This window comes from Lissotriton vulgaris, chromosome 4_1, assembly GCF_964263255.1.
Source record: "Lissotriton vulgaris chromosome 4_1, aLisVul1.2, whole genome shotgun sequence".
Taxonomy (NCBI): domain Eukaryota; kingdom Metazoa; phylum Chordata; class Amphibia; order Caudata; family Salamandridae; genus Lissotriton; species Lissotriton vulgaris.
The window spans coordinates 673168312-673193690 of NC_141691.1; the positions used below are offsets into that span (position 1 = coordinate 673168312).

Here is a 25379-nt window from a genome sequence, read left to right on the forward strand (position 1 = left end):
GACCGAGATTCTGCCTCTAGAACATTACGGATGTATAATCTATACAGACGGATCAGCGCAGCCTGCAGTTGGGGGTTAACAAGCCTATAGTGCTGCGTGCGCGATCGTTAAAGGTTGTTGGTGCGAAGGTAAATTCAGACCTATGGTCACTAAAACTCATTCACTTGGAGACTGTACAGCTCAGCGAGCTGAAGTACAAGCTTTCAAAATGGCGCTTGAAAATACCGATCGCGAATTCCCCACACTAATAGTGTGCGATTCGTATTTCTGCGTTGAATCTTAGAACAAACACTTGCAGAACTGGGTTCAAAACGGTTTCAAAAATTCAAAAGGTGGCACAATTAAGCATAAAAGGCTTTGGGAACAAGTAGTTCTTTTGCAGAAAGAACTACAAAAGACTCACGTGATTCATACACTGAGTCATCAACGTGATGGCTTTCACGTTGCAGGGAATTCATTGGCTGATGAAGCCGCGAAGGCAGCTCTGCAAACTGCTTCTGTAGCTACAATTACTCGTTCGAAAAAGAGTAATAGACGGTGAAACGTTACTAGCAGTAAAAGCCTCAATGGAAGGCAGCTATGCAGCGTTACCTCTAAACTATCCACTCACAAATACATACATAATTGATGCAAACTCTGTTCCTTTTGCTCAAATCCCTGAAGTGAGGGGCAGAGTAATTCCAAACAGGAATCGGAGAGCTGCTTTGGTACACGAAGCACATATGGGAGAGGGTCTGAGACATCAAGGGATCTTAAAATCTCTAATAGAATTAGAAAAGATGTACTGGTGGCCGGGACTGGGAGTTCATGTGTGTAATTTCGCAATTCATTGCCCGAACTGCAACAGAAATCGCAGCAGCGAAAGTCACCAGATACCCGACTACAGAGTAGCCAGCCCAGTTCAGATACCATTGCTAGACAGCATTAGACTATCTACACGGAAACGTTATATTGAACGGATGCGGTCCCACAACTACTAGGACAAGATTTATTTGGATGTGGCCCCAGCGCTCGGCTGACGCCAGAACTGTTATAAAGGATTTGTGAGTCTTTATCAGCACATACGCAATTGGCACGCTACATTCTGACCAGGGTCCTGCGTTTAGCTCTCGAGCTTACAAGGAGGCCATGGCTAGCTTGGGCGTTGCATTGCGGTATTCTAGTCCCTTTCATCCTGAGGGTAATGCGGTAGTGGAAAGAAAAAACGTGACCTAAAGCGATCCATAACAGCTAAGGTATTAGGTTCGGGTGATGGGTGGGTCAAACAGCTAATAAGTGTCCAACGTAGTCTTAACAATCTGCCAAGAAATTCTCTGGGTGGAGTCACTCCGTATGAACTAATGTTTGGTACTAGAATGATAATCGAAGACCTCGATTGTCAGACTTCAGTGGTGGAACAAAAACCCTTTGATGTCAAAGATCGTTTGACTGTTTTACAGGACTTAAATGAAACAAGATGAAGTCTGAGTAATACAATACAGAAGCAAACGCCCACTGAAGAAAAACCACCTGTCCCAGCAAGGCCTGTCTGGATTCCAAAGATTGTGGATCTGGTCAGGGAGAAAATCGCGGTGAAGAAGGAATTTGGGCCTTCTTACAGAAAAGCAGTACCTGTCTTGGCAATCCACGGAACAAGATCTGTAGTACTACGGCCCCTTGCTGGTAAAAGGGAGAACAGAGTTGTATCCATCGAACTGGTCAAACCACAACATGTGGCCGATAATAAGTAGTAGGCCCAGTGGACTCCCAAGAAGTAGCAGACGACCAAATCTTGCTACAATCCAAGAGGTTCTAACTGAAAGACTTATCACTTTTGATAAACCTGCAGTAAGAAAAGAAGGACCATGCAACAAAGCCATGGAACTTGTACCTCTGGAAACCCAAATAACAGTTCGTCAAGACACGCCTGTCAACAATGATGTGACATCTGACTATACAAACATGGTGAAACGAGAAACAGCTCCAGTGATTTCAAGTAACCCTGATGCAATCCCAACAATTAAACTTCAATGACTTTTCTGAGGATCCCAGTGAACCTGAAGATAAGCCAGCAAAGAAAAACTTCAAGGAAAAAGTAACAACTCCTTCATCTACTGGAAAAAACATATCTGGTTTCACCATAGGTTGAATTTTGGATTGGTTTAGGTATATTTTTCCTCCTGCTCTGGCTCGTAGTAGTGTTAAGCCTGGGATGGATGATTGATGGAAAATATATTACTATGGACACAGCAAGTAAGAAAATCAACTTGGTCCTGAAACCTTACAAATCATCTCATCGTCAAAGAAGAGGCATGTCAGCAGTTAACATCACAGCCGTTCCTATACCTGGGGGTATAGCATCGGACAGAACTGATTATGACATCTATGATCCGGTGGAATTATTAAAGATTTCACATCAGTTTAAGGTTTCTTTGAGTGACTTTGTCGCACCCAGTAAATTTTCTGATGATTGGGACTTTGAGACTGTTAACAACATGATGAAAGATTTAGAAATGTCAGCTAAATTTACAGAACATGACTACTTAGAAGGGTCATCAGATTATGAACAAATGTATTGTTTTAATCATTATGGTCACCATTATATGCATAAATCTGCAAGACCTAGAAATGTGTCATTTCAATCAATGGGAACATTGTCCTACTCCGCCGAAAGGCAGCTATAAAACATTTCAAGAAAAGTTTTCGTACTTCTCAAGGTATAATGTTACCAATCCAGAAACGTTTTATTTTAAAAATCTAAATAAGACTGGAATGAAAACAATGTTGACCAATACCAAACAAATGTATTCTGCAAACTTTCATGCTCAATTGTCTGAATTAGGTTTTAACTTTTGGAAAGACAACATTGAGACGAAAATCGTCTGGGGCACTAAAGATTGGCAGGTACAAGGTATAGAAGCCTTATTTAGAGTCTGCATCATCCCAGAACAAATTATGTTTTTAAATGACACTGTTCAACAGATGTCTTGTCTTGGCCTGGCTAAGATTAAAGATTTAAACAAACCGTCTATACCTAAACCCACAAGTGACATTAATAGCACTTCAGATGAGGAAGTAGACGTACCCTATATCATTAAACAGAACAGAACTAATCCTGATTGGGAAAAAAGGGTTAATCTGGCAAACAGACACTAATAACTGTCAAGATAGATTCCTGAGCAAGACACGAGGGTTCACAGTGAATAGCCAGATCCAAGATATTCCCAGAGACAACATCCGGGGGTAGTATCCACTTACAGTGTATGGAAGCTGTGCCTTGAGTGGCTTCAAAAATCTACACTTCCAGAAATTAAACAACACTTATCTTTACTTTAAGAAAGCAATGATTTGCGAGATTTCTTAATGGGGCCTCACAAACCACGGCAAAAACGTTTCATAAACTCCGGAATATACGCGGCATATAACTAAATATGGAAATGGACGCAAATGGAAACTGCAGAAAAAATACGAGAAATTGATCGTATTAATTTTGAAAAAAGCCTCTCTGTAGTGGACAGCATTGTGTCATCTGCCATTGACATCATAGAACAAGACTTGTTAATGTTACAACATGGCCAGTCTCAATTACGTTCTATCATGCTGCTAGGCTGGACGTTGCAAAATCTGCGTTCAGGCTATGTGACATGGCATCTAATCAATACCACGTCATTGTTTGCTGTATTTAACCTTACAGATAAACAAATCTCTTTGGCACAAAGAAGAGCAGACTATACGGTGCTGAGCATTGAAAAACTTGAAAGATTACAATTAACAGTTTCTGAGAAACCTGTCATTGAATGGATAATTCATGGCACCATTACGATACCAGTGACGTCTTTCCTATATCAGTATTGTCTGGAGCATACACCAGTGGGCCTGTATGAAAGGTTGGGTAAAGAATACATTAGGTCGACCTGGGTTTTACCATACACGCACAAATGTGGGAATGGGGGACATGAAGTATTCCTTAGTGGTAAGAATTGTAAAAACTCACTGAGTGGTACACTTTGTGCCAGGGTATTAATTTGCACAGAGCCTGCGACGGTTCTGCAATGTCCTCTCTTGCCACCGGCACGGTTCACCCTCCACAGCGATAGTACTGATTTTCAGGCAGCTATCAAATGGCAGCTACGTTATGCTCAATGATCACAGCTGTTGTGGCATGTTGCCAGGAAAACGTTATCTCGTAACTGTGTTCCTCCTCGGTCACTTGTTGTATGCAAGTATTGTATCCAAAAAGTGAGACAGGAAGGGAGACTGCTTTATGGCCTTCACTGAATATCTCTTCTATATGAATTGATACTTTAAGCAGAATGAAAGCCATTCTTTTACAAAAGAATTTGCCACTGACCTCGTCTAGAGAAACGTATGATCTGCAAGTAGCAAGGTCTTCTGCAGAGATACATGCATTATTATCAACAAACTGCCCAGTAAACTTCGCAGATATGTTAAGTCAAATCTTAAACATGTCTGATACCAGCGGCATCGCACATGTATTTAAGACGATTTTTTCGGGACTGTTGAAGCAGTCCTCGGCATTTTTCCAAATTTCGTGCACTCTGTGTTCGGCGGCCTACCTCTCATCTTGGGACTAGTAGCAGGAATTCTATTTTTATTCCTTCTGCTCCGATATGGCAAGTCCGGTCACCAGCAACACCGAAATTACCATGGGACAATGCTCCTTGCCATGAGGTATCGTGAGAGAATTTCAAAGATTCTTGGCTTGGCTCGTTTAAGAGATCTGAACACAACCTGGTTTTTATCGTTCAGACCAATCTGGCAAGATTGCATCTTACCTGTTCTTCGATGTCAGCTTTGCGGACAGGAATGCGTGTTGGACATTTGTCTTACACTTCCATCAGTACTGCCATCGGATGTTGACGCTTTGCTAGGTCCAGTAACGGCTCATGCATCGTGTTTCCCCCAACGGCTGCCAATTCTGATGGCATTCATTGAGGTCTCACTGACAAGTCTAACTGAGGGTGAGATACGAGAAACTACAGGCGTACATGTTCCATCTACTACGGACTTTGCTAATGCATCAAACGCTGACGGTGATGATCCACACTTCTGCACTTTTGATCTGCTAACTGAAGTGGTTCCACTTTCACCTACTACGGTAGACGGTTTCTTTGCGAGCCTAGATAATCGGATGTTTTCACCTGACACTGCTGAGAATAACTTTTGATTATTTCACACAGCGTTCCCTGAACTCTACAATTTGGGCTTCATTTTTCAAAACTATCTACTAATTTGAACTTTTTACAAAATAGAACTTTTGGCACAGAGTAATCTGCTTAAAGTAGAACTATTCTTAGAGAACAAGATTTCGTATTTGAACTTCCTAAATGACAATATGTGGCTTCAACCTCGAAAACAAACAGTTAAAAACTTATGCTATGGGACAGATTTCAGGTATCAAATGATGAATGTACTTTTGTTTTATTTAATGAGAGAATATATGCTTATGATTTATGCTTGATTTCAGATGAGGCCTATAACTTTTGCATACAGTATATACTCATTTCATGTGAACAAGCCTATTCAAATGCATTTTTGTATTTTGGGGTGGGATTGTGAACACTTTGCTTTAGATATGTTCAGTGCTTAGGTATTATTGAACTTAATAATCGTGGAGTGGGTGAATCTAGTTTAGGCCTCCTCATTGTCTCACCATAGCACGGGGACACGCCGGTGCGCGTAACCAGACGCTTTAGAAATTTCCATAATAATTTGGGAATCTAGGACCCTAGTGTAATTTTCCCGATTCATGCCCATATATGGGTATAATTCACCCAATCATTATATAGGCATAGGAATCATTACCTTATTTAGTCTTAGCCTATGCAGCCCAAATACGGCATGGCTTCTTCCACTAAACTCCGAGAATCCACAACGATTTCTTGGAAAAACCCGCCTTCAGCTGTCAGGGACTTCCCCCTGCTTGAATATCAATTTATCCAAAAACTCCTGGAGTTTTCAAGGAACTGAGGCACTAGTGACGATATTATGTCCAATCTTACGTCAAACTCGGCACCTTCAAAGTATAAATATGCCTACATTTGCCCAGTCAAACACGCAGTGGTTTAGGAGCAGATCGACTAACTACTTGCCCGACACCCTGCTGCTGCAAGTGCCGAAGGGAGCCGACCCTCCAACTGACGCACTGAGAAGACTCTGTCTTTTCTCTTGCCGAGAAATCCAGCTCCGGTGTTTCCAGGCTGCCCTTGCGGGTGGCTGGGAGATCGAGTCCTGAGAGAGAGATACAAGACCTCTATCATTCTAAAACCAAGGTACGGAGCTGATTAGACCCTTCGAGAATTCTTGGAACAGATTCTTGGCAGAAAATTACTAGACTTTAGCTACACCACACTTACTCCTCCCTCGTACTAGACTTAGGTTAGGTACACCGGGGTAGGCGTACTTTAGAAGCACCAGTTGAGTACTTTTAGCCACTATTTTACCACTGTATGTATTTTATACATTTTATGTATTCTATGTTTATGGCTTTGAAACCATATCATGCTTTTACAGTACTATTTTATAATACTATTCGTATTATATGCATTGTACTTCTTAACCAGCATTTCAATTGTAGCAGTGCATTTCTTATGCTTAAGAAATAAAACTGTTCAATAAATACTTTTATTGAAAACGCCTGTCTCTCTATTTCTGAGCAACTGGTGAAACGAAGCATGCACATCTGACTGAGTGAAATAGCCGTCTATTGTTTCTGCGACTCTAGAGATAAGTTTCATTCAGGGGAAACAAAGTTGTCATGTTATATGGTTGTCAGAAACTAATCCCTTCTTGTACTTTCGAGAAAGTTTCTAGTGACCTCTGAGTTAGCTGGCACTCACAATTAAGTCTAATATATTCGGCAGAGACCTAGTCGACTTAAGTCCTACGTCTAAGCTGCAGGATATATATTATTCCAATGCGCAGAGCCTATTGGGAATATAGGAAATACACTACAAGTCCTGCATGACTTAGTCCATCCAGAGACCCACCTCCAATTGGGTACTGTTTTAGTATCCATTCAAAACAGTAGGTCTCTATCAGAAAAACAAGTTACATGTGCTCTTTCTGCTAGAAACTCGATGTAGCCACAGATTCCTCACCGACCCTCCCATTCTCTGCGTTCTGTGTTTAAACTCTTTCCTTTAATAAAATTCGGAGTCTAGGAATCTGCACACAGGTCAAAACAATTGCTTTTGGGACTCTACGGCTGGATGCATGGACAGTCTCGAAAGCAACGGACATCAGTGAGGGGTGCTTATATAGGCTCCGCACGTCTGTTCCGAAGTAGAACTGTCAGTGCGGATGCGCACAGCATCGTCAATGGCTGGCAGTGGTTCTGCTGAGAAGTTTCCGAGTCCAGTCTGACACTTGAAGAATATTCAAAAGATGAGGAATCTAAGGCTAGATAGAGTATCAAAAAGAGCATTGGGGAAGGTAAATAACTTGTTTTTCTGATACTCATTTTACCTTCACATTCCTCACTGACCCACGCTCCACCCTGTTCAGTAAAATTGACTCATACTTCGCATAATAAGATGTCTGATTTCTATAGTTCCACCTCTGATGGCACAGACCGAGATCAAAGGCAAACTGACAGTGCGTAGAGGTGGCGTTTATATGGATGCCGCAACGTCCTACCCACAGCTGCCGCATCAGATGCGGAGCCACATAGTGCCACCTGTCAGCATGCAAGGGAATTGCTTTAAAGTTTCCAGGTTGTCTGGCACCTGGTGGAAATTCACATGGTGAGGAGTTTGCAGTTAGATGGTTTCTACCAGAAAGGGCGTTATCGAAGGTTATTGACTTGTTCATTTGGAAAGAAGGCTTGAAAGTCAGGAAAAATCCAGCCACAATAGTTAGTGATCCCCAGGTTTGACAAGAAATATAAGGCACCAAAAAATTCCCTAGCTTACCTCATTGGTGACCGCTGTGCAGATTCGGTGTTGATGCAGGCAGCCCAGCGATTGTCAAGAAACCTGACCGTGCCTCCTGAGAGGGCACACTGGCAATCCTTGCCCAATATGATTGTTAGGTGTGCTAAAATATTGGACATTATATTAGTTAACAGACCATATAAAGGATACATTAAATGCAATACTCAATGAGGGGGACAGCATTTCTGCATTAACTGGTATGGCAAGGGACATTGCAACAGCTGCATTTAGGCAGTTAGCAGGTGCAACTGTCTTACCCAGGCAGGGTTGGGTGCGTTCCGCCTCTTTCAGACCGCATGTACGCAGTAGGATCCTAGACATGCCATACAATCTCAAATCCTTGTTTGGATGACATGTAGGTAAAGCTCTCCAGTCTATTAAATCTGATACAGTGAATCAGGACCGGTGATACATGCAAAATTGCAAAACAAATGTTTAACAACACTATGAAATGGCAGCACTGGACAGGATTATCATTCTCAGCTTAATTGATAGAACAAGGTGTTCTTAAATAATTCACCTGGTTGCCCTGGAGTGGTTTTACCATATCATCTTTGCATTGGGCTATATCCTGATGATTTGTGATGTCATCCCCGTGTGATAGAAAGACCACCATTTATCTCCTGATGAGCTCAAAGAGTGGTATGAATTAAATATGAAGCTGGCTGTGAAAAAGCGGAGTCCAGGAGAGCCCATAGTACCTTAGTAAAGGAACAGAAAGACCTTGCAACCTTCCTAGTAGGCTTCTGAACAGCAATCCCGATCCTCCTGCATCAAAATTAGTTTTACTGAGATAGAAATTCGATTGGATCATGGGGGAGTTGTAAATGATCCAGAGAAAACAGAAAATGGAAGTGGAAGGGTTAAATTGCGACAGACCAAGGACCCCCAAGAAAAGGACAAAAAAAATGACATACCAGTAACCCAATGAACACTGCATTGACAAATGAACTAAAGCAGTGGCATTTGTATGGAAAAGTGTTGTGTATTGCATCATTTAAAGCACAGGTTATAGTAAGTCTGCTACCGATAAGTTGTGCATATTTTGAAATGCTGTCCCTTTTTTAACCATGTTGGCAGAGAGGCAAATGTTTAAATAAATTCTTGTCTGGCAGTGGATTTCTCTGGTTAATTTATCTGCTTCTAGAACACTGATGAAACAACGATTGAGTCTTATTTAATGACTGAAATAACTGCAGCAATGCCATAAGTTGCGTTATTGGTGTATATTTACTGATCTTCAATTTTGCACTTGCAGGCTATCATTGAAGACGATTGCCTTCCCATAGACCAGTTTGCTCTCCATCTGTTGGTGCACCTGCTCCATTTGGCATCGGATACTGTTCCAAATGTTCGAGTTCTTCTTGCAAAAACGTTAAAGCAAACACTTTTAGAAAAAGGTACGGTAACGCTGTTATGTATTGTTTCTTTTTGACACATGGTGAGTTCTATTTTTTAATTTGGTTATACTCCTGCAAGACTTCGTACTAATAATATTTACATCCATAAGTGGACCTTTAGAAATCCTTTTCTAAGGTCCACTTTAGGGGAAGTATTCTATTCCTTGCTCTGCTAAATCGGACAAAGTCTGAAGTGTTAAACCTCGCTACAGACACAAACAAGCCTTCAAAAGGCAATAGGTATCGCATTTATTTTTTAGTTGGAGCTATTGGCATTGTAAATGGCAATGTCTTTTATTATGTGTTATGGAGTGTATGTGTGTAGTTGAATTTTGTGGGTCAAATTGGATTAGTTAGTTGCGGAATTGTTTGGGGGGGATTTGTGTAGTGGAATAATGTATTTTTTTTGTAAAACATATGAAACTTCTCCTGTGCACCTTACAATGAGATCCTGTGGTGGAACAGTAATTGAATGGAGTGGTGGCACTAGACCAGTATGCTGATTTCATGTTATTAACCAGCCTGTGGGAAATAAAAGCAGCGGAAAACTCCCCCACACAAAATGGGCTGTGCAGGAAGGCGTGCAAATGGAACACTGCTAAATTGTACACCCATTATGGACATGTTTGTTGGAGGCCCCCAGTTACAGTAACTAGTTAAAAACAATCCACACCGTAAAAATCTATTCACATTGTACTCAGACTTCTTTCCTTGCGTACGGTGGCAGAAGCATTGCCCGAACTGTATTCTTGCAATGGCGTTTGTCACACTCCCCAATTAAAGGCAGTCGGAAGCCTGTTAAAAAACAAACAATGCAGACAGATGCTGATCTGAAAAAGGGAAATATAACAACGTAAGTTTATTAGCACTGTGGCATTTGAGACAGGTGAACATGTGCAGAGTTTGTGTAGGGTGCCCTGCCTGGACGATGTTTGTAAATTGGATTGCTCATCTTAATTTGAAAGGGCCTACCACAATAACCCTGCTCTTTCCAAATGCTGTTTTAGTGCATGTCTGGGGCGTACCCAAGTACCGATTTAAAAAGGCTGGGGAAAGAACAGGCAAATGCAGGGCAATAAACCGTTCACTCAGTCTTACCACATGTCAGAAGAAAATACTATAAAACACCCTGAGGAGATAAAGGAAACCCAGTGCTGCAACCGGGTTTTTTCCTCTCTTGCCAACAGTGTGTGCTTCTGGCACCATGTCTGTGCCAAAAAAATTAAAAAACACAAAAAACAAGGAGAAATGGGCGGGGAGATTAAGTGCAATGAATACAACACTCGTGCACGGGGGGGATGTGAAGCATCGCACAGACTGAGCAAACCAAATGCCATCAGCTAACTTTTACCTCTGAAGAGAGATGATGGGTCTACCTTGTTCAATTTCCTGGTATCTATATCAAAAATCGTCAGTGCTAATCCACCAGTTGGCAATGTTCACATACTCTGATAATTGTCTGCAGAATCCTTCGAGGGACATGACCCATTTGCACTCAACTATCGCTGCTGGTAAAACAGAGCCAATGCCTGCCTCCCCTATGGCAGACGCTCAGTGTTATGCGGGTACCATGCAACCAAGCTTGGGCACACCCGAGCTGCAGTCCACATTGCACTCAACCAGCTGCTCCTACTGTCGCCATCACTACCACCGCACATGCCGGGTATACAACAGTAATGTGTGAGGTATTCGCAAGGGTCAAACGGCAAAGCATGATGAGAGATCAAGTCCTCCAATCCCTGACAAGCGTTTAATCTGCGGATCATGAGGCTAACATCAACGTGATGTTTATTTTTTCAAAAAACATCATCCAACAAGCAAATTTCTTGGCACTGGCATGGGCCGCCTCTTTCAGCGGTTAGCAAAAAATTGCCGTTTTATGCCGAATGCAAACATGGTAGCCTCTCACATGATTTGGCGAGCTGCCCCCATTTTTATTGCTGTAGACTTGGCAGAGTCTGGCGCCTGTTGGTTTACTGAAAGAGACCCTCATCTCAATAAAAAGGCTCATCAGATAGATACTACTAGCCGCAGATTCCTTAACGTAGAATTATCCCCAGGCGTAAGACTGTATCCGGAATTTTGTTGCCCAGCATCCCTGCACGCTGGAGGGACGGCATCACGAGACTCCGCCCAGGCGACGTCCGCGAGGTCACATAAGTCCCACCTCGGCGTGCCTACGTCAGTTTTTGCCATTTCCGCATGCAACGCGCATCCGGTTCGTGCTCCAGGCCTGTTTAGGCCTTTCCCTTTCGCTATTGTGCGTGTTTGTGGGAACAGTGTGCAAATGCCTACGGGCTTTAAGACGTGCTAGTCTTATGGACGTCTGATGTCGGCGACGGACCCTCACCTGACTTGCATGTGGTTTATGGGGGAAGATCACGGCTCCACTGATTACGAGGCGTGCCAACAGTTGAAGCCTAAGTCGCGGCGGGAGCACCGGATGAAACTTCTCTAGGGTTGCATGTCTAGATCGACTTTGCCACCTCGATCACATTCTGCGGAAGGTTTTCGACACGGTCGTCGTCCTCCTCATCCTTCTCCTAAGCCGCAAGAGCGTGGCTCCTCTGTTAGTGTCGCAGTTTGTCCCCGAGGGCTGGTTTCCGGCCTGTTAGGGGTGTTGGCTCTCCGCGGATGATCAATCAATCAAAACATTTATAGAGCACGCTACTCACCCGTAAGGGTCTCAAGGCGCCGAGGGGGTGGGGGGTGCTGCTACTGCTTAAAAATCCAGGTCTTTAGGTGTTTCCTGAAGGTGAGATGGTCCTGGATCATTCGTAGGTGTGCGGGGAGGGAGTTCCATGTTTTGGTTGCCAGGTAGGAGAATGATCTTCCGGCAGTGGTTCTGCAATCTGTGGGACGGTGGCGGGGCGAGGCTGGCGGAGCGGAGCTGGCGGGTTGGAGAACGAGAGGCGGTTGTTGAGGTATTCGGGCCCATGACGTGGAGCGCTTTGTGTGCATGGGTGAGGAGCCTGAATGTGATCCTCTTGTTGACGGGGAGCTAGTGCAGGTTTCTCAGGTGGGCGGATGTGTGGCTGTGGCGAGGGATGTCAAGGATGAGTCTCGCAGAGGCGTTCTGTATGCGTTGTCGTAGTTTCTGAAGTCTGGCGGTGGTTCCGGCATATAGGGCGTTTCCATAGTCTAGTCGGCTGGTTACTAGGGCCTGGGTGACCGTCTTTCTGGTTTCGGTGGGGATCCACCGGAAGATCTTTCGGAGCATTCGGAGGGGGTTGAAACATGATGATGAGACGGCGTTGACCTGCCTGGACATTGTGAGGGAGGAGTCCAGGATGAATCCCAGGTTGCCTGCGTGGTCCGAGGGTGTTGGCCCGGAGCCCAGTGCTGAGGGCCACCAGGAGTCGTCCCAGGCGGATGGGGAATGTCCGAGGATGAGGACCTCCGTCTTTTCTGAGTTCAGCTTCAGGCGGCTGAGCTTCATCCATTCTGCGACGTCTTTCATTCCTTCCTGCAGGTTGGTCCTGGCGGTGGCTGGGTCTTTGGTGAGGGAGAGTATCAGCTGGGTGTCGTCGGCATAGGAGATTATGTTGATGTGTTTGCGTGCGATGGCGGCGAGGGGGCTCATGTAGATATTGAAGAGGGTCTGGCTGAGCGAGGAGCCTTGGGGTACGCCGCAGAAGATCTCGGTGGCTTCTGAGCGGAAGGGAGGGAGGCGGACTCTCTGGGTTCTGTCCGAGAGGAGCGAGGTGATCCAGTCCAGGGCCTTTCCTTGGATCCCAGTGTTGAAGATGCGGGTTATTAGGGTGCGATGGCATACGGTATCGAAGGCTGCGGAGAGGTCCAGGAGGATGAGGGTGGTTGTTTCTCCGTTGTCCATCAGGGTCCTGATATCGTCGGTGGCTGCGATGAGGGCAGTCTTGGTGCTGTGGTTGGCTCGAAACCCAGACTAGGATGGGTCGAGCAAGTTGTTTGCCTCGAGGAAAGCAGTCAGCTGTTTATTGACGGTCTTCTCGATGACTTTGGCCGGGCAGGGAAGAAGAGAGATGGGGCGGAAGTTCTTGAGGTCTTTGAGGTCAGCTGTGGGTTTCTTCAGTAGGGTGTTGATTTCTGCGTGCTTCCAGCTCTCAGGGAAGGTGGCTGACGTGGAGAAGTTGTTAATGACGTACCGGAGATGAGGTGCGATGATGGTGTCGGCTTTATTGAAGATATGATGGGGGTATGGGTCAGAGGGGGAGCCGGAGTGGATGGAGTTCATGAAGTTGTTGGTGTCTTCAGTGCTGATGTGGGTTCAAGCTCTGAGGGTGGTGGTAGGGGTCGTCGGTTTAGTGACAGGAGGCGGAGTCTGGGGTCCGAAGCTGTCGTGTATATCTGCGATCTTTCGGTGGAAGAACGTGGCGAGGGAGTTGCAGAGTTCTTGTGACTGTGTGATGTCGTTGTTGCTGGCGTTGGGGTTGGAGAGCTCCTTGACGATGTTGAAGAGTTCCTTGCTGTTGTTTGTGTTGTTGTCTAGTCCCTCTTTGAATGATGTCCTTTTGGTGGTCCGGATCGGCTGGTGGTGTTCGCGGGTGGCGATCTTGAGGGCTGTCCTGTTTCCTGTAGTTCGTTCGTGGCGCCAGGTTTTTTCGAGTGTTCGACAGGATTTATTTGATTCTTTGATGGTGTCTGCGAACCACAAGATTTTCCTGTTGCCGGACATGCCTGGGGGGTTCTTCAGTGGTGCGAGGTCGTCCGCGCAGTTGGTGATCCACAGTTCGAGGTTGTGGGCTGCGTTGTTGGTGTCAGCGGTGTGGGCTGGCGGGTTCTGGCGGGTTCTGGCTCAGCGATGAGGAGCTGGTCTGTGGTGAATTTTGCTCCAGCATCTGCGGGGGATTTGTTGCGTGCGGTGGTGGGATGTAGTCTTTTGAAGGTGAAGTGGATGGATCTGTGGTCGGTCCAGTGTAGTCCGGTGGAGTGGCTGAAGGAGACTTGGTTGCTGGCGGAGAAGATGGGGTTGAGCATGTGGCCAGCGATGTGGGTGGGGGTGTTAACCAGTTGCTTGAGTCAGAGGTTGTCGAGTAGGGTGGTGGTGGTGTTGTCGCTGTTTTTCTCCAGGTGGAAGTTCAGGTCCCCAAGGAGGATGTATTCTGGTGAGGCTAGGGTGTGCGGGCTGATGAAGTTTCGATGGTTTCGCTGAATTGTGTGCCTGGGCCCGGGGGTCTGTAGATGAGCGTTCCTCTAAGGGTGGTTTTGGGGTCGGTGAGAATCTGGAAGTGTAGGTGTTCGGCAGCGGGGAGTGTGTCTTCGGTGATGGTCGTGATGTTGATGGTGTTTCTGTGGATGATGGCGATTCCTCCTCCGGTTTGGTTGTAGCGGTCCTTCCCGGTGATCTTGTAGCTGTCCGGATGGCTATGGCGATGTCGGGGGCCGAGGAGGCGTTCATCCAGGTTTCCGTGAGGAAGGCGACGTCCGGTGCTGTTGTATCGAGGAGGTCCCATAGTTCGACGGCGTGCTTGTGAACGGAGCGTGTGTTGAGGAGGATGCATTTGAGGTGGTGGTTGTTGTTGTGGGGTCCGGTGGGTGGTCTGCAGGATCGGAGGCAGGTGTATTTGCAGGCTTGGCAGGTGAAGGGTCCGCCGGTTCGCTTCGGGGTGGCTCGGTAGCAGGCGGGTGTTCGTCCGGTGTTGAGTGCAATGAGGGCGGCGGAGTTGTATCTCAGTCGGGTGCGGCGGGGGCCAGGGGTCCTGGCGCTGGGCGCGGTCCTGACGCGGACGGGCTCAGACGGGCTTGCCTTAGGCGCGCCAGTTGCGTGCCCCCTGCGCGCTTCCGCTTCGCGGTCTCCATATGAAGGGCTGTGGGAGGGAGGAGCAGCTGGGAGGCGGGATCGGGGTGGCGAATCAGAACGGCGGGGGCGGGGCCGCAGGGAGCAGCGGCTGGAAATAAACAGAGGGCTAGGACGGGGAAAACAACAAGGTAATACGCAGGAAAGGGGCACAAAATGTAAAGAAGGTAAAGGGGAACCAGGGGGCACAAAGGGCAGAAGACACAGGGATATGCAGAGGAGAGTACAGCAGATACAGCAAAAACAATCAGTCACAAAGGCAGCAGTGACTGGGACAAGGCCTGAGGGCAGGGGACTCACGCAATCAGGCGGCGAAGCGAGGTGGCACCAAGAGCGGGGATGCACACAGCACAGGGAGGACCGTGTGGTGGCAAGGGGGGCGACCTACCTGGTGACAGGGTCAAGGGTGATGTGGCTCCGCGTATCATCCCCCTATCCACCGTTTCCCGGTGAGGGTGCGTCGAGAGCCCAGATGGAGGATTATGCGGCGGCTTTGCAGGCCTCACTGGCTTCTCCTCCTTTCCCTCCTGGGACATAGACTGATCCCTTGTGTTCTGCGGGGCTCTCCGCGGCATCGCCGACTGGCTCGGAGGATGTGGTGTCGTTGGGGTGCAGCCGTTCGGGGTTCCCTCCTTCGGACCACGGCGCCTCTGCTTAGCAGCAAACTCCTGCGGGAGTCCCTCTGGTGTCACGGGAGGTCGCCGGGCCTCGGGTCGCATCCCCGAGCCCCTCTCGTCTCTATGGACAGGCAGCGATCTTGTCTGAGGCCGCGGTGACACCGCTACGGCGGCGCCACCGAGTCGTCGGACTCCCCTTGCCCCATCATGGTTTGAAGCTGGCGGGGGGACCTTGCGTCCCTCCCCAGGCCCCTCTCTTCCCTCCACGCAGGCGGCTGCCTCATTGGAGGTCGAGTCGGCCTTGGTGGGGCCACTGGCTTGTCACTCCCCGTGACCCTCTCGTCCCTCCACGCAAGCGGCTGCCTCGTCAGAGGTAGAGTCAGAGCCGTCCCTTAGCTGCCTCGGCTCCAGCCCAGCACTGGTCTCCTGCGCCGTGTGGTGTGGAGACGATCTGTCCGGCGTCTTCTTTGGCGCTGGAAGACAATGACCTCCTGCCTCAGGTTGCGGACTCTACGGCACCGGACAGGCGTCGGGTCGTGGACTCGTCCTCGGACACACCCTCTTCCCCGGAGGTTGGGTGCCTGCTGGTGCCATCCTCGCCGGTGACTGGCCGCCGCGTCGTGGTTTTTCCCCCAACTTTATCAAAGGATGGCTCCTCGCCGTTGCGACGGCTGTGGTTTTTGCCGGAGGAGCCACAGGTCCCCCACTCCTCGGTCCCTCTCTCCTTTCCGGACCTGGCCCTTCCCCACTCCGATTGCCTTAGACAGCCGCCTTAGTTTGAAGCAGTCGCCTACGGAGGAGCTACTTTCCCCACCACGGGGCCCTACGGAGGCATGTGCGGTCTTCGCTCGCGCTGTTTCCACGGTGGGTATTTTGCGCATGGGTGATCCGGCTGCACATTTCCCTGCGGATCATCTTCTGGAAGTTCTCCACCAGAGCTCTGGTGGGAGGGAGAAGCTGCTTTCCTTTGAGGGTTCGCTCCATTCTTCTCTGGCTGGGACTTGGGGGCGCCCTGCCACCGGGGATCCGGTGTCCCAACACCTTCTGCACCTGCACCTTCCAGCACCGCGTGACCCGGTGTGTCTTTCCCTCCACCCTGAGTCCCCTTTTGCCTTTCCATGCCTGCCTCCACCATCAGGGGAGGCCCACTTTCTGGACTCTTGGGGGCGCAATATGTTCGCTTTGACCACTGCGGGCCCTTAACCCTTTTTGTGTTGGCTAGGGCCACCTCTTGCTTGTGGGACTCGGTCGAGTCTCTTGGATCTGCTGCTTCTCAGGAGGATGCTGGAGTTGATTTTTGGCACCATGCGCTGGATGGCCGGGAGCTGGCTGCGTTTATTCTTCACTCCGATCTGGACATCTCGGAGGTGCTTGATCGTGCCATGGCTTCTTCAGTTGCCCTTCGCTTCCATGCTTGGCTTCGGGAGGCTCGGCCATCCGGAGGTTCTTGGTGGTGTTTCGGCCTCCTCCTCCTTCTTCTCCCTCGTCAGTGACTGTGAGTTGATCTGGTCTTTGGGTGCTCTTCTTTCGTTTGGGCGGGTCGTCCCAGTTGTGTCATCTGTGTGCTTCATGTGCATTCGAGTCCTCTTGTTGGGACTGTGGTTCTGTTGGCTGCTGGCCGGCCCTTCTTCACTGTGTGTTTTTGTTCTGGGTTATCTACACCAGGTTGGCCCTGAGATTAGGCCGTATGGTTTTTTTCTCTTTGGCTGCTTGACAAGCATTCCGCTGGGGTTTTTACCCGCAGCTCTTTGTTGTCCTCTGCTGCGGAAGTTTCTTCCTAAGAGGGTTCCCATGTCTTGGGACATAACATACCCTATGTGGGGTAATGGTAGCTGTTATATAGCTTGTTCTAGGCTGGGGAGTTGTGGTTGCCTTCGTGCCTCTGCTCTCCATGGCGTTTATGTACTTTGCAGGTGCAATTCCCTTATTGCTGATTTGGAAAGCTTTTGAGATGCCACAGGGTGTCCTTCTCCTGGGTTGTTGCGCTGTTCGCCTGGTCTGTCTGCGGCCTGGCATCGTGGCTCTGGTTCTACTTCTTTTTGGGTCGTCAGTGCGGGCCCCTCTCTGAGGTGTGCACGGGCCCTTCTTCACCTTCATGTTCTCTGTCCTGGGGGCTGAGATGGATTTTGTGATCATCCCTCTTTCAGGCGCAGCCTGCCCGGTTTTCCTGGGTGCCCCGGGCTACTCTTTCTGCATCCGACTACTTATTGCTGTTGGTGCCGTTCTGTCCGGTCTCTTGACTTCTGGCCGTGGTGTGCTCAGCCGCCCTCTTCGCAGGGTGTGTCCCCGGTGGGGGGGGGGGGGGCTTGCCTTCTTTTTCACTTGTCTCCTCTGAGCCTCTAGGTTGATCTTCCGCTTCCTTGCCGTGGATGGAGGGTCTGTTGCCTTGTATGGGCGTGGGGTGCTTCGGCTTCCCCTTTTGCCTTGCCCTTATTTCCTCGGTTGAGTGTGAACAGGCTTCCTCTTCTTTCTTCTTCCCACCCACACCCCCCCCACCCCCTCCACCCCCCTCGGGTTGGTGGTGTTCTGCTTGTAGGGGTACTCCTTGCCTGGGGGGGATGGAGCTCCTCACCCTGTCCGTTGGACTAGTCCCCGGTGGGACCCTCTGTTATGTCCAGGCTGGGGGGGTTCCTCTCGCAGACCCTCCTTCCCAGTGGGTGTGGCTAGCGTAATTAGCATAAAGTGCTCAGTTTTGAGTAACTAGGTGTAGAGTACAGTGGCGTAGCGTGGGGCAAGGTAGATTACAGTGCCATAGAGTAGATTGTTTCAGAGTGGAGTGTTGCATGGCATAGTGAAGTGCTGCCACATTAAGTACAGAGTTGTACAGTGTACTGGTGTGATGTAGAGTGCAATGGTGCAGAATAGATTAGAATGGAGTGGAGTGATGCAGAGCAGAGTACAGTAGTGTGGGAATAGATGAATGGTACTGACTAGATTGGTGCAGAGAGCAGTGGTGTAGAGTGCAGTGGTGCAGAGTAGAATCGAGTGGAGAGCAGTGACATAGAGCGCAATGGTGTAGAATGGCGTAGCATGCAGTGGTGGAGAGTGCAGTGGAGTGGCTTAGACTGCGGTGGCATAGTGTTTCAGAGTAGAGTGTAGTGGCATAGAGTAGAGTGGTGCTGGGTTTAGTGCAGTGCCTTAGAGCGCAATGGCATAGAGTGGATTGGCTTAGAGTGTACTGGCAGAGAGTAGATTGTTTCGCAGTAAAGTGAAGTTGCCTAGATTTAAATGATGCAGGGTAGACTGCAGTAGTGTAGAGTGCAGTTGTGTTTAGTAGAGTGCACTGGCATAGAGTAGAGTGGTGCAGAGTATAGGTGTAGAGTGTATTGGCATAGAGTGTAGTAGAGTGGTGCAGATTAAAGTGCAGTGGCATAGAGTGCAGTAGTGCAGAGTAAAGCGGTGTGGAGTGGCATAGAGTTCATTGACGGAGAGTGCAGTGTTGCAAAGTAGAGTGGTGCAGAGTAAAGTGACATGAAGTTCAATGGTGTAGAGTGGCTTAGATTAATACTTAGAAGTAATTCATTGATTGGTGCACCCTCGGAGAGAGAAATCAACAAGCTTAAGTCTGTTTTTTAGAAAACTTTCATTTATTTAAATCCAACTTTAAAATGTAAGATTCACAAACTAAAGTAGCCAGCCAACACGTTTCGTTCAAGTTCTGTTGAACTTCATCAGGGTTCATCAGTGTCTTTCCAATAGTTCCTAAAGCTGTGGAGAAGGGGAAGAGGGGTACAGGTTGTAGTCCTTCTTTTATTCCCTGTTGGAATCCCTGTAATAATGAAGGCTCAGCCAGTGTACGTGTAATCAACTCCTTTCCTTGTGGCCTAGAGTGTATTGGTTTTGGGTGCAGAGGTGTATAGTGCAGTGGCTTAGAGTGCAGCAGTGTAGAATAGTGGTGTGGTGCAGTGTAGATTGCAGTGGACGGAGTGGCATAGTGTACTGACGTAGAGTGGAGTGGTACAGAGTACAGTGCAGTGTTGCAGAGTAGAGTGGGGTAGAGTTTTACTGATAAAAGTAAATAGCGCACAAACGATAATCTTTTTGGAATTGTCATCACCTAGCATATTGAGGCGTTATAATCATACTAAAATATTTGTTTCCACCACACTTCAGAGTCATCAAAAATGTTTTTCATTTGTGCTTTTCTAATTCTGAAATATCTGCACAGTTCCTTTACAGACATTTTTGTATGCTAGAAAAACAAATAGCAACATACAGCATTCCTCAAGCACACGCCTATTAGCCAGCATGATTCACACAAATCCTCTCACTTTGAAGTCGGAGAAAGAAAAGTAAACATAAACCTCCCTTGTAAGACAGAGCCTTATGATTGACCTGTCTTTGACTGCTCAGCAAATGTGACAAAATAAGAACAAGGTTTAACCTGTTCCATGCGTCGTACACCCCCCGGCCAGCTGACGTCACAGTGGGCGTGTGTGGAGGAGAGCCGGGGGCCGTCCGAACCCCGCCCACTCATTTTATCAACAGCACTGCGGTGGAATTTGCGCCGCGGTCAAGGTGTTAAAGGCCTCTATACAGAAATCGAGCACTGGTGGAAGAACACAGTAAATAGGGTTTGGGCAATGGAAAGAATGAACTCCAGTTGGGCAGCCAAAAACAAGTAGCCAGCAAATGTGAAAAGCAAACAGAAAGCAAGAAAATATGAGTTAAAAACCACAAAGCCAATGGTAAGCATTGCATGTCACAACGGCCCCTCGCGGCAGGATGCCTGGCTTTCACCTTGTGGATACCCTGCCGGGGTATCTCACAGGGGAATACCAGGACGGGTTCCATAAGCAAGCGCATAGATGCCTGCGATGTGGGCGATTTGCGCTATATAAATACATGTACATTTACATTTACATGTCTTCTGTGTTCCCAATGGCTACTTCGGCTTGCCCTAGATGTGCAGCTGATGATGCAGGCTTCTTTCATATGGTAAAGGAATATCCATTGCTAGTGCCTTTCTGTACCACGGTCCTTCAGGTGGTTAATGTAGCTACTGATAATGGGTTCGTTCCTAGCCCCAGCCTGTGCTGTTGGTCCTCCATGAACATGCAGTGGCTAGTAAGGCAACGGACCGTTTTATGGATTTGGCATTGATTCTTGCGAGTCGGCAGATAACTATGTGCTGGAAGTCAGCTTATTGACCAGACTTGTGCAGGTGGGGGTCTGAGCTGCTAAATTAGGCGGATAACAAGAGGGGAACTATTCGCAAGTAGGTCGTCTGGTTTGTTAGAATGCTTATATTACCGAATGAGATGCGTTCTTACTTGCGTGCCCTCTCAACTAGATCAGACAGGCACCATTGTTGTGAACATGCCCCCTCGCCATTACATGTATGAGGGATGTCCAATTGCATTGTTAAGGAGTGTGCACCTCTCCAGATTCACCCACGGACCAATAACATCTCCCTAGAGACGCTCCTTTCCATTTGAGGCCCATCCTTCAACTTGACCAGTCCATTTACTGCCTTTCTATTATACGTTCTTGCCCTTAGGTAGCATAATGGCTGACATTGCAGAGGGCTGGGTAGTTAATAGGGGAGCAAAAGAGAAGACGACTCTCATGAAATGTGCAAATAACAAAGCCACCTTCTCTCCCCTCCCTCCTCCCCCCGCCCCACCCCTCCAATCAAACACCATACACGGGTACCAGCGCTTGAAAATTGAGATCTAATTTATAGTGCCCGCAACGGGAGCTGGGGCATTGCTAGTCCCCAAAGCTGACAATGCCCGATATTAAATCACAAGACAGTGAAAGACACCCTTATATTGCACAAGCTGAATGCTTCAGTGAGTGAGTGCTGCCTGTCTATTCTACTATCTTTGAGAAGTGCAAGACAGAGAAGGACGTAATCATGGGAAAAGAAGCCTAGGCTAAGAACAGTGGGTAGGGACTGGCAAATATGTGGACTTCACCATCCGTCTTTTAGTCTCACACATACATTAGCAATCTTTTGTGTTCCAGTAGTGACCGATCATATCAGGGAGTGCTGATGTTTCTCAATCATGACTGCATCAGAACCAAGAGAAGGGGAATTGAGAAGTGCTCTGGAAAGCTGGCAACCGATGTAAGCCAACCACTCACCCTAATAATACTCCAACAACCCTGTCTACCCTAATAATACTCCAACAACCCTGTCTACCCTAAGTGCCAAGTATTTGAAAAGTTCGATTGGCTGGAGAGCAAGGTGGCGATCTGGTCCAAATTGCCGATCTCCACTGCGGGAAAGGTGGCTTTAGCTAAGATGGTGGTTCTCCCCAAGTTCCTATACTTATTCGGAAATAAACCGATTCCGCTCACTAAACACTTCTTTACATGTCTCCGCACCCACCTGCTTTCCTTGGTGTGGGTGGGGGGTCAAGTCAGAGTATCTTGGGCTTTGATGACCCTGCCATTAAGACAGGGCGCGTTGGGGACCCCGGACATGCTTCTATATGCTCTTTGTGCACAAGCTCAATTCCTGCACTTCTGGGCCTAGCCGGCGCCTTATCAGCCACACGTGGCGGTGGAGCTAGACTCATTGGCACCCACGCCCCTGGCGGTGGCCCTTTACCAAAAGCACGTTCATCCCAAGACAGAGGTGGATTCCGCTAATACTTTATGCTGGGCGTGGCGCGAACTGCAAAGGCGAGCCAGACTCCCACTTCTGTATGCGCCTGCTATCTCCTTGAAGCATAACCCGATGCTGGCCTGCTTGGAGGCTCGTGGTGGCGAGAACCCTGGGAGGCGCCCAAATTCGCACCTTCGCTGATCTATACCCAGATGGCGTGTTCCGAGATCCACAGGTGGAGGAAGAGGGGAGGGGGCCCCCATTTCAGGAGGTCTTCCTTTACCACCAATTGAGGTTGTATAAAGATGCAGAATTAATGGGATTGACGTCTGCGAGATTGGTTGGCGCTTGTATGTGGCTGCAGCCATCATTTTCGGAGCAGAATTGAGTCTGTGTGGAACCACACGACTCCAACTAATGGTGCACCGAAGCTATGCTGAATTCACTTCAGAATCCAGTCTGGTGATAATCTTAAGGTTAGAAGTATCCATCAGAATTCTTTATTTACACCTGTAAAGCCTATTGTCGTCCCTCAGCACCAAGTCCATAGGTAGAAAACCAAAAATAAATGAACCCGGACACCCTCTAATGAAGAGCTTTTGTGTTTGTCCATTCTCTGATTATTACTCATGGCAAGCCATTTTTAGGTCGAGCCTGGCGTAAGCGCTGTCTCCAGCGAACTCTATTGTTAGGGACTTGCCTTGGAAGTGGGACAGGAGATGGGCACGCGCAGAGCTATCCAGCGATTTCAGCAGGTGTACGCGCACGTACAGCCATGCGCTGTGCACATCTCCTGTCCCGCTTGCAAGTCAGCCTCCTGCAATAGCGAGCAGACACACACACACACACACACACACACACACACACACACACACACACACACACACACACACACACACACACACACACACACACACACACACACACACACACACACACACACACACACACACACACACACACACACACACACACACACACACACACACACACACACACACACACACACACACACACACACACACACACACACACACACACACACACACACACACACACACACACACACACACACACACACACACACACACACACACACACACACACACACACACACACACACACACACACACACACACACACACACACACACACACACACACACACACACACACACACACACACACACACACACACACACACACACACACACACACACACACACACACACACACACACACACACCCCTTTTTGTCACTGCTCTGGTGTAATCTCCTCCGCATCACCTGGCACATGCGGGGCTTCCTTCACTCATGGGAGCCCCGCACTTGCATTGGCGGCCTCAGCCGCCACTTCTGCTTGCTCCTCCTTACGTCTGATTTCACCGCGGGGCTCCTGCTCCTCTTGGCCACGCACTCCGTGGGCGCGGGCTTCCCGCAGAAGGCTGAAGTCCCGCCCCACGACAAGCGTGACGCTACCAAACTTCCGGTTTTCAGGCCGGCGGCGGTGATACCCTAACTACTCTTGTTTAATATGTGTTTGCAAGGGTTAGGGGGATTGGAGTTCAGCACGTTGCTCGTTTAAAAAGTGAATCCTGACACGTATGTACTAATTGATAGATAGTAATAGCTGTAAAGACACAATGGCATGTTTCTATCCTAGCCATATTTGGACGAGCTGAAAGATTGGATATGTAAAATCAAGTATCCCTATTGTTGAACATATACTTATCAAAGCATATACTGTACGGCAAGTATAAATACCTTAAAACTGAATAAAATATGTGTTAAAAAATAGAAAGATTACAAAGAGCAATCTGCTGGCTTCAAGGGCCGCTGCAGCACCCTGGAGTGGTGCACAAGAGGACAGAGTCTCTGTAACACCAGACTAAACCTGAGCAGACTGCGCGTCTCATGAGCTGAGCCGGATCATGTGGCCTGCAGAAGAAGGCCCGCGCAAACGCCTGCACATCGTGAGAGCAGCAGTACCTGGGTAGTGTGTACACCAAAGTATGCCTGTGTGTATGTATGTTGTTGTGTCGTCTGGTGCGCGCAGTGCGCAAATGCCCGCACGCATGAGAGCAGCAGTACCTGGGTGGTCCTGTGGATGAAGCGGCGGACGATCTCCCGCTGGCTGTTGGCCTTATCGCCCTGGAAGTAGACGGTGGTGGAGGACTTGTCCTTCAGGTAGGGCTTCTCGTCCGCCCCATAGCGGTGCAGCAGCGCCTGCTCGCTGCCCTTCTCAGGTTGTTCATGGGGTAGCGGGTGCCCTCAGGGCGTCGGCCGCCCCCGCGCCTCCTCGGCCCCCGGGACCTCGCCACAGCCGGGCTCCCGGGCGTGCTCCGCGATGTAGGCGGCCTCGGCGGGGGACAGGAAGATCACCTCTCCCTCCTCCTGCAGCGCGCGGCGGCACCACGCAACCTACATGCACACAGGCATACATTGCTGCACACACCTCACGATATCTGCGCAAATGTTTGCGCTGTGAAAGCACCACACTGCACGCACCAGACAGGGACTCTGCTGCACATATACACATGGGCATACCCTGTTGCACAGTCACACACCAGTGACCACCCGACACCTGTTGCTTTCATCCCACAGACAGACTCACACCTGCTATTGGTCAAACCCTACTTGTGTTTACGCACTGGACACGCCACACAGGAAAACTCTGTTGAACTTACCACACAGCCTTATCCTGTTGCGCACACCATCCAGGTACCGGCTGCTTCTCACATCATGCAGAGGTGTGCGCTGTGAATGCGTAAACAGAAGGACTTACTGCTGCACATAGATATCGCCCCAAAATACCCTGCCACTGGGTCACAGACACCATCAGACAGAACAGACACGACAGTTGCTCACGCCACACAGGTGCCTGCGCACACCGCGCAGGAACTCCTTGTTGAACATACCAAAAATTAATAAATACCTGGGATGCACACACCAACCACCCACATGGGATAGATCTCGGCTGTTGCGGACACCACCCTAATAGACACCGGATACTACAAACATCACGCAGCTGGAGGCCCCGCACTGCAGAAAGGCCCCAGAGGATCCACACTGCACACAGCATACAAAACACCTTACT

General features: G+C 48.5%; 1 protein-coding gene across 2 annotated transcripts in view; it reads left to right on the top strand.

Moving 5' to 3' along the window:
* Positions 1 to 25379, top strand: part of PPP4R1 (protein phosphatase 4 regulatory subunit 1) — a 604307-nt gene that overhangs the window by 574413 nt on the left and 4515 nt on the right. For both annotated transcript variants that reach the window (XM_086964940.1, XM_086964941.1), the window contains exon 19: positions 9193 to 9334. In XM_086964940.1, coding sequence (XP_086821066.1) covers positions 9193 to 9334 — 142 coding nt within the window. The remainder of the gene's footprint in view (positions 1 to 9192; positions 9335 to 25379) is intronic.